The sequence below is a fragment of the Phragmites australis genome, chromosome 3, assembly GCF_958298935.1.
Source record: "Phragmites australis chromosome 3, lpPhrAust1.1, whole genome shotgun sequence".
Taxonomy (NCBI): Eukaryota; Viridiplantae; Streptophyta; class Magnoliopsida; order Poales; family Poaceae; genus Phragmites; species Phragmites australis.
In genome coordinates, this window is record NC_084923.1 from 13025701 (window position 1) to 13044946 (window position 19246).

Sequence of the window (19246 nt, forward strand, 5' to 3'; positions counted from 1 at the left end):
ATGGGCAGTGCTGATAGCGAGGGGCTACTGCGTGCAGTGGTTAGTTAGTGGCCAATGTTGGCGGTGGCTCCAACGTCGGAAGATGGTGGAGGAAGGTGGGGGCGGTGGAGACTTGTCGGCGTAGTCATGTAGTTGAGTAGAAGAGAGAGGGAATTAGCCGTTAGCATGGGAGATTGAAGAAGGTTTTTTTTAAAAAAAAAAAGAGTTTTATTAACTCTTATTGTTACATCAAGTTGATACAACCACATAAAAATTTATTTTTGATCTCTGTATAATTAAGATGCACATCACCGCTGAAAAAGGTTCTAAACCGTTGGATTTCAATTCTACGCCGAGGAAGCAAATTCTTCTATACTTCAGGCACCTGACGAGGAGCAGCTCCCTGTACCATTTCGTCCACAGCATCGGCCAGAACTCAACTACACAAGTTCGTTGCAAGTTCTGAATTCAAGAGCAAATCGTATCGACGGAGTACTCATGCAGCCGGCTACAGCGTCTTGCGGCAGCCAGCAAGCAAGAAACGTTACTGTCCCTACACGGTTGCAGCGCGCGTATGTGCTAGTAGTAAAGATGATCCATGCTAGATTGTACTAGTTGTGTTCCTAGCTACTTGTGAGCTAGCCGCCGGCCCGGTCATGTCCAGAGCTGGGCTTCGACGTCCGGCCACGCTGCCGAGTCCAGCTCCGAATCGCAAAACGCCTTGTACGCCGCGCCGAAGTCGCTGCCGCCACCGCTGTCCAGAAACGACGGCGGGGACTGGTGCTGCTGCTGGCGGTGGTCACGGCGGTTGGCCATCTCGACGCAGACGAGTGCGAGGAGGTTGGCGTGCTGCGCCTGCGCGTTGAGCAGGTCGGCCTGCGCGCGCGCGAGCTGCACCTTGAGGTCGTTGGCCTGCTTCTGCAGCCGGCACACCGCCCCCGCGCACCCGTACACCGGGTCCCGCAGCCGCGCCTCCGCCTCGTACACCATGCTGCTCACTGCGTCCGCACGAGAGCTCTCGGGCAAATCCTACGAAACGCACGTGTAATGTGTCAGCACATCATTTGCCTGAGTTAGTATACAGAGAAACCAAGTCCTGTGCACTCGTGGAGACGCCGTTGTGTTACGTGTTGCGATGCGTATACTGCGTACGTACCTGGAGCAGCTTGATGATGTTGCTGGCGCCGAAGACGCGGTGGGCGGTGGTGAACTTGGCGGGCTCGGTAGGGGGAAAGTATGGAGCCAGCACGCAGCCATCGGCGCAGCGGCGGCGGAGGATCTTGCACGCCGCGCACGGGCTCAGGACGACGGTCGGAGCCACGTTGCCCACCAGCTGGACGGTGGGAGGCGGTGGCGAGCACGACGATGACGACGCCCGCGACGGCGGCGACATGGAGCGGTAATGATGCGCCGCCGTGCCACTGCTCGCGTTGCTGTAGTCCATGACGACTGAGACCGAGGATGTAGGGTAGCTCGCCACTAGCTAGTTGGGAGAGAACAGAAGGAACGATCTGCTGGGGGTAAATAAAGAGCAAAATTTGGAGGGGTATTTATAGAGAGATCGGGACGTGTGTGTTGATTTTTTTCCCACTTCAATTTTCCACGAGAGATGCTTCGTGTAATCACTGCTACAGATACAGTGAAAATAAATAGGATATCATATATAGCTTTTCTAGACACGTCAGTGATAAAATATACTGGTTGCTAAAACAGATATATCTATAGCATCATCATCGTCTATGTGTGCTAAGTATCATAGACAACTTTTACAAATCCCTTTTTTTCTCCCTAAAGACGATTTCTTTTAACATACGTTTGTGTCTCTCTTTACTCACAGACTATTAAAAATGATAAATCGTCTGGATTTAATGGTCTTCTTCACAAAGATAAACATATAGACGATTTATTCTAATAATTATATGTATCTCTCAATTATTGGTCTTAAGATAAGGCCCTTTGACGTGAATTTTTCAAATAAAGGCATGTGCGAGTCTTTAGATAGCAGGCTGAGTCTTCCGTGCGAGCTTCCTCTGTACAAATACCTAGATGTTAGTATTTACCTTCTTTAGCTTCAAATTAATAGTTACATTCAGAGAATCATTGCGTCCAAATATGTGAACTTCTATTGAACTCTGCAGTACTAGCTTCCTTTGCCGGGTGATATGTTTAGAAATTTCTCAGCAGCATGAGCTTCCTTTATTGGAATTTTTAGAGGCTAGTGTTTACTTTCTTTAGCTCCAAATTGATACATTCATATAACCATATATAGTATAGAAATATTTGATATTCTGTTCAAGATTTCGTATATATACATATGTTGTCTTTTTCTAGTCAAGACCATTATATTACCTCTAAAATTTGTATTTAAAACAAGTCTCTAGGTTGAAAATTCAATAACCGTTACCTTTCAAAAATTGCAGATGACCGATCAAAATTATATGTACCTAAAGAATCGTATTTATGATGAGTTCCTTAATAGTATATTTGGATTCATGCGTGCCGCCGATGCAAATACGATGAATAAGAATGAGAAATTTATGAGTTATCCATGTATTGATTGCAAAATGAGAGAAAATTATCAAAAACATAAAATATATATGCGCATTTAATTATATATGTATTCATACTAAACTATGAATGTTGAATCAAGCATAGAAAAGAAGACGTGAATGATCTTGATGGCTTTATGCATGAAGCACAAGATTCTTAGTATGATGTGTATGACTAAACATGAAGACGACGTGGATGACCTGATGGCCCTATGCATGAAGCACGAGATTCTTAGTGTGATGTGTATGACGATATTGCTTTCGAAATGTTTTGTCTCTTGTAAATCTTCCAATACCGTGCTTCCAGGTGAGGTGACCCTGAAGCCGACTCTAAAGAAATATAACGCTGGTCCAAAACCAAGACCATATTGTTGCGTGGCACCTTGCTATATATCTGTTTGGATATCTTCCATTAAACTAGGCCTCTAGCATGCAAGTCAGACAGTGTGGCCACGGAAATCAAAGGCACCTTACCCTGTACGGCAATAATAATACACCCCACAGGCGTGCTAAGACTATGTTGGTGCATCCAAACCGTCCGTATATCCAAATGCAAATATGCGATGTTATTGTTTCTTGAGCAGGAGGAAGCTTTCAACCCAATTAGTGGTGTTAATCCTGAACCAGCCTCAAAAACTAAATTAAAATATATCTTAATTTATATGTGATAAGTGATTAATAAGGTTATTGATTTGATTTTATAATTTGGAATTGCATTAGCATGTCTATGCATTGCAATTATGATTATGACTAACTAAAGTTACAAAGAAATATGGGTGGTGTTTTTGTCTTTGAGGCAAAATATTTGCACTTGCCGAATAATCCATCGCTGAAAAATTTGTACACGCTGGATGATTTGGTGTACAGAAGGATGTACACGTCGGATGGTCCGATGATTGGATCTATGCACGCCGGACTAATTTTTTCAGAAAGATTGCAAATGGATTATTTGGTGAGGATGTACATGTCAGATGATCCGGCAATTGGATCTGTAAACGTCGGAGAATTCACCAGAGTATTTGTTCTAGAGAGGTTGCAAAATAGTTTGTTTGGTGGGTTATATTCACCGGATGGTCCGGTGATAAAGAGTTGGTAACATCGGATGGTCTGACGTTCATGATTTTTCTGTGATGTGTTCTTCAATAGAGAATTTTGATTTTGTCTAATTGGAGATAGAGTTGGAGATACGTTTGTGCTTATCTTATGATGTGTAGGTAATGGATGCAACTTGACGGTCGATAGTAGGATGATCGGGGTTAAGCGGGGTGCTTGGTGCCGAACGATCAAGGAAGCCAGGTAGAGTCAAGGATGATCTTAATTGTACACGTATAGATCAAGCAAAACGTGAGAAGGTGGATGATGATGGGGTGTTAACAAAGTCAAGCGAAAGGGATGTTAGTGCAAGTGACAAGCCGGCTCAACAGATCGGGAGCGAGAGAGACTTGTCGGCGGTCAAGATCGCAAGACGAAGTACACGTGTCGACATCGGATCGCTTGCGTAAGGCGTAATCAAGTGGCGGTGAGTCACGTTTTGAGAAGCGTGCAAGACGGTTTCGTGGTTTGGCTTCAAAACCGTAGAAGGATGGAGTGCACGTGGTATCATCACGAAGCTAAGTCATGAAAGCGTCACGGTCGTTCGGTGGACAGAGAAAAATTTTGATCAAAATATCCCTAGTGATAGGTAGGAGTACATTAGAAGTGAGGAGTATTTTTGTAACAAGAAAATTTACAGTCCAAAGAACCTCCCTAGGCCTATAAATAAGGGGAGGATTGTGTGAGTTCATTGAGTCAACCATTTGAGTAGTGTGCTAGGATTTTAGAAGAGAGGAATGTGGTAGCTTAGCCGTTGTGTTAGGTGAGAGCTTTTAAAAAAAATACTTTGTAATTCACTGGAAATAGGGCGTTCCTCTGCTAATAATGAAGTTGTTGGTTTCTCCTATGCTTATATTCATCTCTTTCTAGTTTTTGTCTATTAGCTATCTTGCTTTGTTTGTAAGTTTTCGGTATTTATGGTGATTTCCGTTTTTTTGTTGAACTGAAATTTTTTATTTTGTTGAAGTTGTTCTTCTAGTTACTAGAGGGATAAATATCACATTTGAGTTGGTTTTAAACCATCTCCATCCTCTAGATCTACCAACTTGACGACTTGTTCTTCTTGTTGCTAGAGGGATAAATATCATATTTGAATTGGTTTTAAACCATCACATCCTCTAGATCCATCAATTTAGAGACTTTCTTCATCAGGTACTCATTTATTTGGATTTAAATATTTTTCAATCAAGTTGCAAGATTTAGTGAGCGATGATACTTAGATTTGTTTCATATGGAACCTAGTGTTCAGATCCATCCAGTAGAGTTATCGGTTTTTTTTATGATCAATATGATTTTTTTTTGTTTCTTTATGTTTCTTGCTTCTACTTTTTTTATGTGTTATGTGAGAAAATAAGAAAAGACTATTTAAAAATTTAGTGATGCCTCTATTTATCTCTTTAGTCGTTGTTCTAGGTCCTATAGTCTGTATCTGAAGCCTGAACAGGTTAGTTGCTCGGATGATTTTGGTGATCATGCATGTGAGCCTCCAGTTTTGTTGGAGACTTCAGTAGCCAAATTCGTCCTGCCCATGGCGCCCATGAGGCCATGACAGCGAGCAAATCCAGCACTGTTATCTTACGTCCAAGGTCTGCTTCGAGAGCAGGACTTTTTCCACTAGCGTCTAGAGATGCAGTTGACCGACACGGACTTCGCTGCGCCGTTGGGCGCTAGATTGGCAAATACGTGACGCGTCGGTCAGAACGTAGGCTCACTCGTTCGGCACGAGACAGCGACTATTCCGGCTCTTTTTTCCGGTCTCTTCCAAAACCCATATCAAATCGCTTTGAAATATTCAGCAATGCTCGTATAAATTTGGAAAAAGAAAAACAGAAGAACCGTTCATATATTCGAAGGCAGAGCAGACGCCATGTTGCGAGCGCATGGCAAGCGAGGGCAGAAGTTAGGTAAGTCGCCAAGAACTTGCAGAATTATAGCTAGTCAACATTTCTTCTCACTTTTGAAAGGGTCGTTAGATAGTTGAGCTTGTCAGCATTCCCCGGATTTTAAGGACTAGGCTATGTGCTACGATATTGATACAGCGATACAGGCGATTTTCAAAGACAGGCCTATGGTAATACATAGGTATTTCTGACAAATAAGTTGGAATGTGTCTGACTGTATAGTGATTAATGATTGATAAGGTTATCGATTTAGTTGGTCAAGTTTTAGATTGTTTGAGCTTGATCTGAGCATTTTGATTATGAACTAACTGAAGTTGGAGTTGAAGAAATATGTTTGTCTCATGGTGTGCAGGTAATGGATGTAACTTGACAGACGACGGCGATTGATCGGAGCTAAGCGGGTGCTTAGTGCCAGATGATAAGGAGGTCGAACAGAGTTAAGGATGATCCTAGTTGTACACGTGAGGGTCGAGCAAAGTATAAAACGGAGGATAAAGATGACGTGTTGATAAAGTTAAGAGAAAGGGGTGTCGATGTAAGTGATAAGGTGGCCTGAGCAATCGGGAGTGAGAGAGACTTGTCGGCACTAAGGATCACAAGACAGAGTACACATATCAACATCAGAGTGTTTGTTTAAGGTGTAAGCAAGTGGCAAGTCACGCTTTGAGAAGCGTAAATAGGGTTTCGTGGTTTGGTCTCAAAATCATGTGATGACATAAGGAGTATGTGGCACCATCGCGAAGCTTGCGTCGAGGCGAAGCTAAGTCGTGAAGACGCTACGAACGTCCGATGAATGAAAAAGAAAATGTACCAAAATATCCTCGATGGCAGGAAGGCGTGGGTACAATTAATGCGATAGGTCCCATCGCGCGTCACCCTGCGGGGCCCATAAAGGAGACGGCTTGAGGATATTGTCGATGGGCTCGTGGCGTATCGCCTGCCACCCTGCCGCGTCAAACCGTGTCAGATCTGCTTTGACCGGACGGGCATGCGGGGATATTCAGTGGCTGGCCGGCGGGCCCCCCCTGCGCCTGCTAAAGTTGGGGCGTGATGACCGACGGGATCGACCGAAGGGCGTATTTTCAAACCCTGTAACATCAAACTGTAGACCCATAATGGTTGCTTTCCATTTATGACTTACGGGAACTTATGCCCCCGACTGGGTACGCCGAGCCTCCCCCTAATAGGATAAAAGTGGAGAGCACTTCGTAGAAAGACAGGGTGAGGTGGAAGCTAAGCAAAAAAGAAGTAAGGTCGATCAAGCTCAGAGAGACCGGCACTGAAAGACCGAAGCTCAAGGCTTGATAGATAGACAAAAAATCTTGTAACACAGAGATCCAGATAAAGGCATTCCAAGAGCATTAATAGTACATCAGACACACAGAAGTAGGGTATTACGTTTCGTACGGTCCGAACCTATCTAAATCCCTTGTGTATTTACTCTTACTAGCCGACGATCATCCGTCTCGTCTAGATCTCATATATTCGCATTAACCCCACGTATGAGGTAGATCCAGAATCAGCCCCCCCCCGGCCGAATCTCAAAGGGGTTCCTCAGAATCCCCACTTGCGGTGTTCATCCACCGACAGCTACGTATTTGTGTTGCGTTCTGTTGTGATTCTCTTGTAGAGGTATGTTGGGTGTTCGAATAGAAAAAGATTATCAATTTCACAGAAAATTTGTTAAGATGACTATTTACCTCCTTTAGTCACTATTATCGATGCTACACTTTTATATTTGGATCTGGGCGTTGCGCAGCAAATGTGGTCAATGTTGCATTAGGAAATTAAGAGATGTAACTAAATCACGCTTGCTAGCTTCTAGTGTGTGATCTTCTTGCTCACCAGAAGGCCGACAGAGGAGAGTTTTTCAGTATGACAACCTGTTGTGAAGATTGAGATGTTTCACGCTGTCATGTATACTGAATTTTCTCCCAGCTGAGCTGGCTTACTTTGAGGAGCTCAGCACCGATCATGATGAAAATAAAGAATGTGAAAAGCTGCCAATAATTCAAAACAACTCCTTGTTGTATGTGGACTTACGGTCACCTTAAGCTCCCATTGTCTAACGCGCGTCAAGTGATAAAATCTATCAGAAGCGCGCGTGGTCTCTAGAAGTCAACTCAAAACTACCAATAATAACGGACTGGTAATAATTTTTCAAAGACGTTTCAACTCTAATGATATGTTCACGATTTTTTTAGTGCACTCTCACTTGTCTGTCCTGTGGAAGTTCTTGCAGAGATGATCTAATCTACAGCTGCCAATATTAGTTAGGTCTAGATTGAAGTCTTCAGTACACGTCATGTTCTTTGTTCTCCTTTTTTGAATCATATTGCATTCAGAACATCGCGATATGTACATCATTAGCCAACTCGCACATTCATTATGCGGCAACAAGAAGAATTCATTAGGCTAGGACACGCTACGCACTAACCACAATTCTCGTTTAGCTGTAGTCCTAACATGTGTGGGTCAAGATTTTAGAAACTTCAATCATTGGTATATATAAATAAAAGTATACAAAGCTAGCACATAAAAAATGTTACTAGTATATTCATCGTCAAAAGTACTTTGATGCCGTTATTCTTCATAATGATTGCTAGTACATATAATTAGAAGAAAGTAGAGGTAAAAATCGGAATTAGAGAAGTATTTATGTCGAACCAATGAGTAAAATGAACGGAGGTAGAAGCGCTTTATACAGGAAAGCAGAAACGGTGGCACCATCTAATTTTTGTTCATACAGCAGCAAACATGCAGTGCCGGCACCAGGTCTAAAGCTGTGAGCTCAGGATCTGATCATGTGGACCTCGTGCAAACTCTGCAATGTCCATCAATCCCGAAACAAATGGTTCAGATGCTTTTTCACAGCAAAGTAATTAGCTGTGGCCTTTAATCTACCCTGCATGTACTCATCATAAACTAAACAATCAACATAGACCTGCTTTCACTTTGGTTGGACCCAAAAAAAACTAAAAATAACTCAGCTTCGTTGGCTGCCCATTTCTCGCCCTGGCTACTCTATTCATGAAGATGGCAAGCAGCAAGCTGCGCGTTTTTGGAGGACGAAATCACAAACACCAAATGCGGCATGACCTTGTTCCACTTTCAAGGCCACAATTTTCGCTATCGTTCTGATAGTGAACATTACCTGAGTGGGACAGCAAGAGGGTCGCACACCCGACGAAGTGGCTCCGTTGGTGGAGCTAGCAAACAGCACGAGACATCTGAACCTGTGAGCTTTCCTTGTTTCGTCAGACGACAGCTTGAATGAAATCCTGAGGAGCGCACAACTGGCAGGCTGGAGTTCTATGGTGTGTAGAACCAAAAGACCACAACCTTTTCCGGCTCACATTTCTGTCAACCAACCGGTGGTCCATCAAGACGTTTCTCGATCGACGTTTCCTTGTATACCAATCGAACTCCTGAGAGATAAGGCTGGATTGAATCCACTCTGCAAAAAAAATACAAAATAAAAAAACTGAAGGTTCGAAGGTTACGAAGATGACTGATCACATATGTGCTTTTACCAAGAAGATGCCACATGCTACCTTTGCTACAGCAGGATGCTGCGGGGAAATCTTTGGTGCAACAAACAAATGGGTGCAAACATGCAAAGAGCAATTGATGTCCATCCGATCCCTATCTATAGGCTACGGTTAATCTCATCATCCCACCGATAGAGTCGTGGTATTTCGTTGCTACACAGGGGTTCTCTGCAAACCACCCTCTCCGCTGGTGGGAATGGTGCGATCAACTTTAATATTTGGATGGGGATTGGATAGACAGTATTCGTTGTTTACAAGTTTACATCTATTTATTTATTTGCACTAAATATTTTCCGGTGCTACAAAAGTCTAAGTCAGAACTGATTTTTTTTTAGACAACCCAACAAGGGAACACGATATTATTCCATGGGCCTAAGAACCAGAGGTGCGGTTTAGCATTTTATATGGGCCGGGAACTTTTGTTTGCAAAAACGTAGCACATTATTATGCCTTCGACCGAAATTCCGGCCCGTTAGGAAAAACGATGCCCAATGTGGTACCAGCCTGGCCCACTCGATTGAACTCTCGTTTTCGCACTCGAGCAGCCCGTCGTAATCTAGCATTCTCGTAACGGAAGTGCTTCGCACGCTACCCAACTTCTGTACTGTCCGTGGACACCATAATGATTCCAAGCTGGTAACTCCATACGCAGGTACTTAGGGCCTGTTTGTTTCAGCTAGAGATTCTGAAAAGTAGCTTATAAAAGCTGGATTGTTAAAAGCTGAATTGTGAAAAGCTGGATTGTGAAAAGCTTTTAGACTGTAGATTCTAAAAAAATTTAATGAACAGTTTAGTAAAATAGACTTTCACAATCTATCAAAAGCTGAGGAAAACCAGCTTCTCAGATTCTCACAATCCAACCAACAGATTTTAAAAAGCTATAACCAAAAGCTGCTTGTTTGTTTCAGCTTCGGATTATAAAAGTTGAAAGCCAGAATCCGAAGCTGAAACAAACAGGGCCTTAACCCTACCAACGAACAATCTATACCAACTACAATTAATCTATTATCTATACCATCCAACCAAATATAGTATACACGCATGCAGCACAAAAAAGAATTGTGTGCTTATCAAGTTAGCATCATCGTATTTTAGCATTCAAGAGTCTAGCTCCCTTAAACACAAAGGCAGAGAGAGATATTTCCTTCTTGCATTCGCATTCTGTAACGGTATTGGTAAGTGAAGAATATTTCCCTGCTCTTCACGTGCAATTGGTACAAATCGAAATAACATACTGCCTACTGGCGTACATTATTATGTTGTTGCATGAGACCAGCGCTGCACAATGTTTAATCGATCTTTTTGGTGAATCAAAGTAGTTACGCGGAGTGTATTTTTTTATTTCAACAACCTTTTGAAGGGGTCACCCATTTGTTGGAACATCATATGTACATGTCAAGGTGATACACAGCTTTATGAGCTATGGCTTAATTGTTTTTTGGAACAGACGAGGTGAAAAAGGAGAAGAAGAAAAAGATGAGTACGACTCTGGGCAAGTCCGTAGCAATTTGTCAATCTAAAATCCCCAAGAGCAGGTGAAACGTAACCGAGCCCGTCCGGTGAGGCGAGCGGCACCATGCAAACACCCACCATCCGCTTAAATTAGCACGACAACCGCCGGCGTCGCGCAAAACAAACGCCCTGCGAATAGACCGCCCAATGACGGCGCTAACCGCAGGGCGGAGCTAGCCCGAAAACTTCGTCGTCGCCGCCGTTCACATATTCACATCACCAAGGTCAAGACGGCGACAAGCATGTGTATGGAGCAATTAAAAATGACGAGCACCAGCACGAATTCGCCTCAGGAAACGCGGTAAATGCAACTCCACCATGATGGTCTCATCTACCATTTTTACCTCTACAGTATGAATTTTAACATAAATAATTGATCTTGATAGTTCATACGTCATAAGGATCAGTGGAATTTCCACTCCCATGAAACGCCAACGAAAACTTTGGTCACCATAGCCTGTGCCATGTGCGAGAGCTAGCAAGAGTCATACATAAGCGTCGATACGATACGCCGGGTGAAGGAGCTGTGAGGATTGCGCGGTGCAGTGTTAGCTGGAGAGGAGGTGAGTTGGGTTCGGTGGTGCGCGGACAGCGTACTGGCTCCATGGCTGCAGATTAGTTATTACTAACTACTAGCTTAGACGAAAGCACTGCATATTTAATCCCAACGACAACTGCATTTGCGTGTGCTTAAATTGTTACTAATAAACTTGCAGGCCACTCCCAACGGACGGGCTTCGCGTCGGTGCACGAGCGACACACGAAACCTCAAAGGAATATGAAATACTCCTACGACATGCACAACACATGTATTGCGATCCAAGGAAGATTGGCTCTGCCGCTCTGGTCTCTGGCTTTTCTTGTTAGGGTCTTTGAGAAAAAGCAAGTCCCGGGTCAATTACTACTAGGACTAGTATACTCTACTGGTACGACTACGACGGCGATGGCATCTTCTGCTGCTGCTGCCCTGCCGGGTTCCCTCGCCCGCGACCGACAGAATTGAGAGGAAAAAATGCAGCAGACGAAAGAAACGTTTCGCCGAACGTGCATGGCCGAGCCGGAATATTGATCGCGCACTGCGGGGAAAGGACGAAATGGTTGGCGCGTTCCATGTGCTTTACGGGAATTTGACCTCGCAGGCCGGTGGGGGCGTGGGGCTCTGAAGAAAGCTACTGGTTGTTCTCTTCTTGCGTCTAAGCTGCCACCGCATGCCTGAATTCGTCGGAAATTGTGTCGGATTGTTCCTCTGGTTGTTTCTATTTCCCTGTTTTGGTTTTGGGTAATGGGTTCCATCCTAACAAACATCTTGCTTTATCTGCAAGATGCAAAAAAATGGGCTACTGGGTGCTACCACTGTGGAGTAGGGAGGGCCCCTATCAGACGTTCATATAGGTCTTTAGGGTTCCAAGAATGGGTACGGAGGAAAGTGATCGGTTTTTTATGCCGAAGTTGTTCATGAGTGGCAAATGAATGTTGAATCATGATGAGCTCTATTTATTTTAGCTTTAGATTATAAAAATTTAATTTAGTTTGTAAAATCGGTAGAAGCCCATTCTCACCAGATTAGAGATTATAAAATTTTATAGTATAATTTAGTCTATGGATTATGATGTTTATTTTTCTTTTGCTTTTGGGATATAATCTACAAACATAATAAAAACCAAACATGACTTGATTGAAGGGAGATGAGAATTCATGTATATCTGGCGCATAGTAATTCTACGATGACTTCACACCAAACATCTCGATTCAACTTCTCGGGACAACTAGGGAAACTATCGAATCCTAAGCATGGCCTCGGTCGCGCGAACCAAAATTTCTCGCATGCACTGTAATTTCTTATGATGGATTCAGGACTGAAATTCACGTGTCACTTAAACTGACTGACAACACAGTGGACAGAGCATATAGGCTCACTCTTCAGAGTACGTACCTAGCGCTGCAGCTGCTTCCACAGTTCCACCGCAGGTCAAAAAGAAAAAGGCCCTGGCTCGGGGAAGAAAACGAGAAAAGAAAAGAGAACGCTCAGCAGACGACGGCCCGGGGTCGGTCAGGCGATTGACACACATCAAACACCAACTCCAGAAAGGCAAAAGGAGCGACTCAACCACCATAGAAGGTCGCTAGTGCTTCTCGATCCTACTCCCCTGATCCCCACCCAACCGGGCTGGACCTGCCGCCGCTGCCCACTAGCGCGCGCCTCGTCGCCGCCACAACACCATCTCGCGCTCACCAAACACAAGTGCTCTTAGCGCGTTGGTCGTTTTGTCGGTGGGCGAACCACTGGTCGGAAGTTTGACTCTGGGTCTTGTACCGAGGCTGGCTTCCGTATATTGTTTTAGCGTATGTGGATCACAATAGAAATATGATGTATTTGTTGCTTGTAAAGTCTAAGACTTTGTAAATCTTTCTAAGTAGATATATATGTATAGATAAATTTAACGTGTGTTTTATATTGTGTGTGAGTGTATGTGTATAATATTTTGTGTGTTTGAACGAGTATATATGTAGGATGTTTTGTGTGTTTGAACGTATGTTGAGATACTACAATTTATACCTTAGTGTTGATATAAAAAACACAAGCATGTATCGGGATGAGGTTCACGATTGGAATTTATGAATTTATCTAATTTTAGAATTTTATTTTACAGTAGATAAGATCTACATAGAAAAAACAAAAAAGTGGCCAGTATTCCGTGAACTTCAGTCTTTTCATGGGAGAAAAAAATTAAAACAAAATTGAAATCCCTGAGTGGGATGAGGTGGGATGGTACATGTACTGTAGCCGTAGCACATGACATCAGGCGAACTATGTCTGCCGGCCATACTAATGCCCGTGAGTGTGTACTTTACGACAATAGGGCAGTTTAATCGGTGCCATGGTTTAGTTTTCCGATAAGGTGCTAAGTTGATTTCAACCGCATACATGGGGTGGCGTGTGACCGTGTTACTTCATTTGTGGGTTTTCAGGACTTTATATGTAACTTCGCTATGTAGGTCTTGTTGATCTTTCATCCATTTCCTCTGCATTCTACTTCTTGCTAAATTTAGCTATATTAACTAACGACTCTGATACTGTACCGCGCGAGCGATTTGTATAGTAACTCGTTATCGTCCCACCACCTCAACCCCTATAATTTCTCATTCGCCACCACACGAGGCTGCAACAGTTCCCAGCGTTATTGGGATAGTTCCTTCACTTTGACACAGAGCAAGGCTACAACCGGGTCCATGTATGACATAGTTACGTTTTGTCTGTGAGTGCGTGCGGGGCGCAGGCCATTATGACGATTTGCATATCAAGGTGCTATAATAACGTTGCATTTTCATCCCATGAGCAAAGTGCGGGTGTTGGACTAATTTTTCCTGACAATTTTTGCTGGCAGGTGGAGCATGTCCAATGACGACATGTATAGCATGGCACTAGCGAGGCTGAAACGCCACGCGTCGAGCCGCGCTATGAACACATACCATGCTTACGGTGCCACTTATACAGAGAGAGACACAGAGACTGACGCGGACGTACACTTGGTTGGGGCAGTGTTAAGCATTAGTGCTTCACTAACTCGCACGCCACCGAATGATTATAGCGCCCCGGAAAAGGAAAAAAAAGCGTGAGACCGACCCGACGCCGTCTTCCCTCGCTCGCTTGTAGCCTGCTGTCATCCTGTACTCTCCTCTCGTCTCCTCGTGCCGCTTCTCCTACCTCCCTTGCGCCGAGCTCGCCACCTCCCGCCCTTTTTAAACCACCACCCCTGCCAATTTTACTTGCCTCCCAACCACCGCTTGCTGCCGCTGCCTAGTGCCTAGTTACTCCACCGCTTAGATAGCTTGCTACGACACGGCGCGACACGAGGCTAGCTAGAGGGAATTCAAGGTGGGAAGTGTTGGCTTCTTCGATGGGGTCGTCCGCGGATCACGGCGGCGCCGGCGGGAGGGCCAAGAAGCAGGGGTCGCAGCTGTGGAAGAAGGCGTTGCTGCATTCCTGCCTCTGCTTCGTCATGGGCTTCTTCACCGGCTTCGCCCCGTCGTCCGTTTCCGACTGGACGTCCGCGGCGGTCTCGGCGGGCGGGGTCGGGACCAGCCACGTGGTCAGGGCGCTGCAAACGGCGGCGGGAGGGGCCGTGAACCGGAGCCTGCTGGCGCAGGACGCGGTCGGCGGTGCGGGCGTGGGTGACGCGGCGGCGTCCCCGCGGCCGTTGCTGGTGCTTGTCACGACGACGGAGTCGATGCGGGCTGGCGAGCGTGCGGCGGCGCTGACGAGGATGGCGCACACGCTGCGGCTGGTGGCGCCGCCGCTGCTGTGGGTGGTGGTGGAGGCCGCCCCAGACGTGCCGGCGACGGCGCGGCTGCTGCGCGCCACGGGGCTCATGTACCGCCACCTGACGTACAAGGACAACTTCACGGCCGCCGACGCCGCCGCGGGCAAGGAGCGGCACCACCAGCGCTACGTCGCTCTCGGGCACATCGAGCGCCACCGCCTCTCTGGCGTCGTCCTCTTCGCCGGCCTCGGCGACGCGTTCGACCTCAGGTTCTTCGACGAGCTCCGGCAAATCAGGTACCAGCAGCCATCCTTGCTTCGCATCGCATCTTGGCAAATCAAAACGCTCCTTTTTTCACTTAGTTAAATAAACAAAACAATTTAAGCAAAGCAAATCAAAGCGCCAATCTTTCTTGATGTGAGCAAGCGAAGCGCACGCCGACGCCATGGCGCTAGCGCCCAAAGCACATTAGCTCGGCTAGTTGCAAGCGACTTTGGCAGGTTGCCCCGAGCGCTACAGCTCACTCACCACCTGGTGACCCCTGCGGCGGGGCTAGTTTAATCGGCGGTGAGAATCCGAGCCATGTGAGGCGATCACCCTCGCCATCCCGGCATCCGCGATTCATGGAATCATGGGTCCTTTTTGCCTTTCCATTTCTATTCATTCACTTTCCATGCACCTGCGCTGTACTTTAGAAGAATTCAGATCTTGGGGCAGGGGCAGGCAGGCTGGAGCAGGACCAGCATAGCAGCTGCAGTTCTTCGCGTTCTTTCCTTGCGTCCTTTGATTTTACTACTGCAGTATCACGTTACGCAGTCACAGTCGTGTTTGGCCTGGGTGCCGTCACGAGGGGTGGTGGCATCTGGTGTGGTACTGGCGCGGTGCTGTTGTAGCGTAGGAGATGCCCATCTGTGTCGGCAAGATGATTGCCACCCCTCAACTAACGGAGGGGAGGGCGGAGAGACGTAGAGGGCGCGTGCCCTTTTTTCCGGACCCGAGCCGAGCCTCCTCCGGATCTGATGGGGCAGCCAGAAAGAAAGGATGGTGGCGACCGCCGACCTGAGCCTGCCTGCGAACTGTGCTGGTGCCGGTGACAATCATGGTGTGTGAAATGAAACCGACGTGCCGCAACTTGCAAAATCTATCCATTTCCAGGCTGTTTTGCTAGACGTGTTGCGAGTAATATTCGGTAGACTGGTTTTCCTTTGGTTCTTGTTCCTGAAGTTTTCGTCTGTCGCAAAATCACTCTTCGTCCCAAGTTTGCCTTGCTTCAAAGGCTTTATTTGTTGCAACTTAGCTATCATGCTAACCACTTTTTGCGATTCATTAAACATATGCCCAATCAGCATTGCAGTTTCACCTAACTTCAGCCTGATGTCAACACCGCCATCACCTGAAAATTGTTCCCATACAAACTGGCATCAAGTATATGTACCCAACGATTAGCAAGTAACAACTCACATTTGACTCCATTTTTGTAACGCCCCCAACGTGCCAGTGACAGACTCACTTAGCACATCAACACTTTAGCCACAACCCGGTTTAAAAAATGCATTTTAGCAGTAATCAATCACGCTGTTTTCTAAGGCGCGAAGCTTACTCCCCCCGGTTTTTTGCAGCACGTTCGGTGCGTGGCCGGTGGCGACGATGTCGCGGGACGAGAGGAAGGTCGTCGTCCGGGGCCCCGCGTGCAGCTCGTCCGCGGTCACCGGCTGGTTCTCCTGGGACTTCAGCAACGACACCGCGGCCGCGGCCTCCGCGGCGAGGCCCCGCGAGGTGGACGTCCACGGCTTCGCCTTCAACAGCTCCGTGCTCTGGGACCCCGAGCGCTGGGGCCGCTACCCGACCTCCGAGCCCGACAAGTCCCAGGTCAGTCACCCCTATCATCACCATTATTTCACGGATACTGCTCTAATATTGGCGTGTCAATATATAACCAGAATAGCATGCGTTTGCCTCCTCTTTCGCACGGTGCGCTGATGCCTGCTCGCCTGCGTTGCGGACGCACCGGTTTTGGTCAGATTGAAAGAGGTATTTCCGCAATGAAAGCGGCGTCTCAGCTGACAGCTAGCGCGTCGTTCATGCTCATGCATGTGGTACAGGTAGCTAGGCGGGGAAGGAGGACGATGGGAAAAAGCCATGTCTCGTGGCCCATCTGTCCTAACTTTCCCGGGGTCAAATATATCCATCCATCCATCCCTGTCACCTGTCAAACACAACCCCTCATTTCAGCGTAAAGATCAGTGCGCTCATTTGATCAAGAAGAGAGGGAAAAAATTATATGCTGATTTGTTCATGCAAATGGTATGGGTGTCGTTAGCCGGTACAGCGCAGCTGCAGCAATCGACAAAACGATCGAATCCGAGAGGATCTGGAAATGGCGCTGCAAATGCCAAAATCGTGGTTTTGTTTTATTTTAATCCGGTGCGTTGGGCTGATTTGGTGGGAGGATCGGAGGAGGGGTCCATGGCTGAGTAGGATTGGTACAGCCATGATTGATGAAGTCCATCGCTAGGCAAGCCAGTTGGTGGCTTGGCTAATTGTAGCAGGAGTACACTGGCCCTTCTTTTAAAAAAACAGAACTTCTTTTAGGTGTACAATTGACTGTCGATCTTTCTTCAGTCTAACCACTACAGCACTCCTTTTGTTACGATGATCAATCATGCAAGGTTGTTAGAGCTTCTTTCTCGGCAATGCTCACTGCTCCTGTGATGCCAAAAATCATGATTTGCTTGCATGTAAAATCCAGGATCAGTAGCTTTATCTACTGCATGCTTAGGCAATGGTCCTGACATGTTTTGGTTTTTATTGTTTTTCAGGACTCGATGAAGTTCGTGCAAGAAGTGGTTCTGGAAGATTTTAGCAAGGTGAAGAGAATTCCTTCCGATTGTTCGGAGGTCATGGTATGGCATGTCGATACGATGGCGCCTTCTTCTTCCTCGCAAATGTCTCTGCGGAACAAGAGGAGATAGAGGGGTGAGTGATAGAAGAGAACGGAGGAGCTGGAGGACTGGAGTGGTGCACATTGTACATGCATGATTACACCACCAAGATGTTAATCTTCCTGCTAGCTGCAAAGAAGGAAAATTTTTGTTTTTCTCACCAGGGGATGGATCAACGTCTGCCCCCACTTCATCATAATGTACAATTTTACACTATTCTTTTTTATAATTGTGATATATGTATAATTTCTTCTTTTCTTTTTATTCAAGAGGGTTTAGGTGAATACATAATACCCGCTTGAAGTGTCTCTCAAGGCTGTAATGAATAGGCAAGCTAAAAATCTACTTAACAATGAATACATACATAATACATTGCTTTTTTTTTTCTTCAGAAGTTACTGCAAGGTTGTCCAAATAGCAGAGGAAAAAAAATCTTCAAGATTTTGGGACGGTTGTACAAACATGCTTCAGAAACACACAAAACTATGGCCCTGTTCTTGGTGGTCCCTGAAACCATTCATTAAGAACAAGCTAGGGTCTTGAGCACCTTTTTTGTAGTTGGCCCATCGCCATCGTGTGCAAAATTAAATTAAACCATTTCTGAGGCTAGGAATTAGGAAGTGCAGTGGATTGGACACCTGCTTTTGAAAAAAACGAAGCTTCATACAGTCTACCTGCAGTAAGCATGCACCCCTGAAACGACTCCTGACTCTCGTTTCAGCGGCCATTATGGAATGTAGTCTTGTAGCTTGTGCGACAATCTGCATGTGTTTCTCTAGCCATCTTTTCGCGGTCACTGTTGCGATTTATAGGAGACTGTTCCTAGGGTTTTCATATGCAGTACCAGGCTACAGGCATGTGCAATTGTGCATTGTCGTGTAAAGAATACAGCTGCAAGCAGCTATGTAGGGTGGAAAATGAATAGCAAGTATTAAAATCATTTGATATTCATACCTGTTAAAATACAAATATAGATATCCTATCTGAATTCATTTTTGAGATTCAAACTCAAATGTGGATATTCAAATTGTTTTGAATTCAGATGTGGAAATGGACAATATCCATATCCGCCAACCGGGGAACTAAATTTCGCAAAGTTTTAGACATTTTAGAGGTGAAAAAAAGTTATATATTCCGGCCCAATCAAATTGGAATAAATTTTAGTAAAATTTGACCAAAAATTTAAATTTTTAACATAAAATTCGATTGAAATTTCTAAAATTTCTGTAATTCCAAATGTGAACAAATTTTTTGCGCGCTAAAATAAAAATTCTTATCGTTAAAGGTGTAGGATATTTACATATAACCTGATCGAGTAGATATTCAAATACGGATTCATATTCGAACAATCCGGTTCGTATTCGCATTCGAGGATATTTAGATTTGTATTTGTATTCATATTAAAATATAGATAGCAATATATAAAATGGACTATTCGATCCGTATCTGATCCGTTTC

At 45.3% G+C, this 19246-nt stretch overlaps 2 protein-coding genes across 2 annotated transcripts; one reads left to right on the top strand and one right to left on the bottom strand.

The window, feature by feature from the left end:
* Window positions 1-294: 294 nt before the first annotated feature.
* LOC133910994 (LOB domain-containing protein 1) lies at window positions 295-1486 on the bottom strand. Its single transcript, XM_062353228.1, has 2 exons — window positions 1136-1486; window positions 295-1008 (listed from the first exon to the last, which is right to left on the bottom strand). The coding sequence occupies exons 1-2, from the start codon at window positions 1421-1423 to the stop codon at window positions 634-636; spliced, it is 663 nt and encodes a 220-aa protein (XP_062209212.1). The 5' UTR covers window positions 1424-1486; the 3' UTR covers window positions 295-633.
* A 12692-nt stretch (window positions 1487-14178) lies between these two features.
* On the top strand, window positions 14179-18175 carry LOC133912245 (probable glucuronosyltransferase Os03g0287800). The gene is made up of 3 exons (XM_062354889.1): window positions 14179-15142; window positions 16466-16715; window positions 17666-18175. The coding sequence occupies exons 1-3, from the start codon at window positions 14484-14486 to the stop codon at window positions 17816-17818; spliced, it is 1062 nt and encodes a 353-aa protein (XP_062210873.1). The 5' UTR covers window positions 14179-14483; the 3' UTR covers window positions 17819-18175.
* The last annotated feature ends 1071 nt before the right edge of the window (window positions 18176-19246 follow it).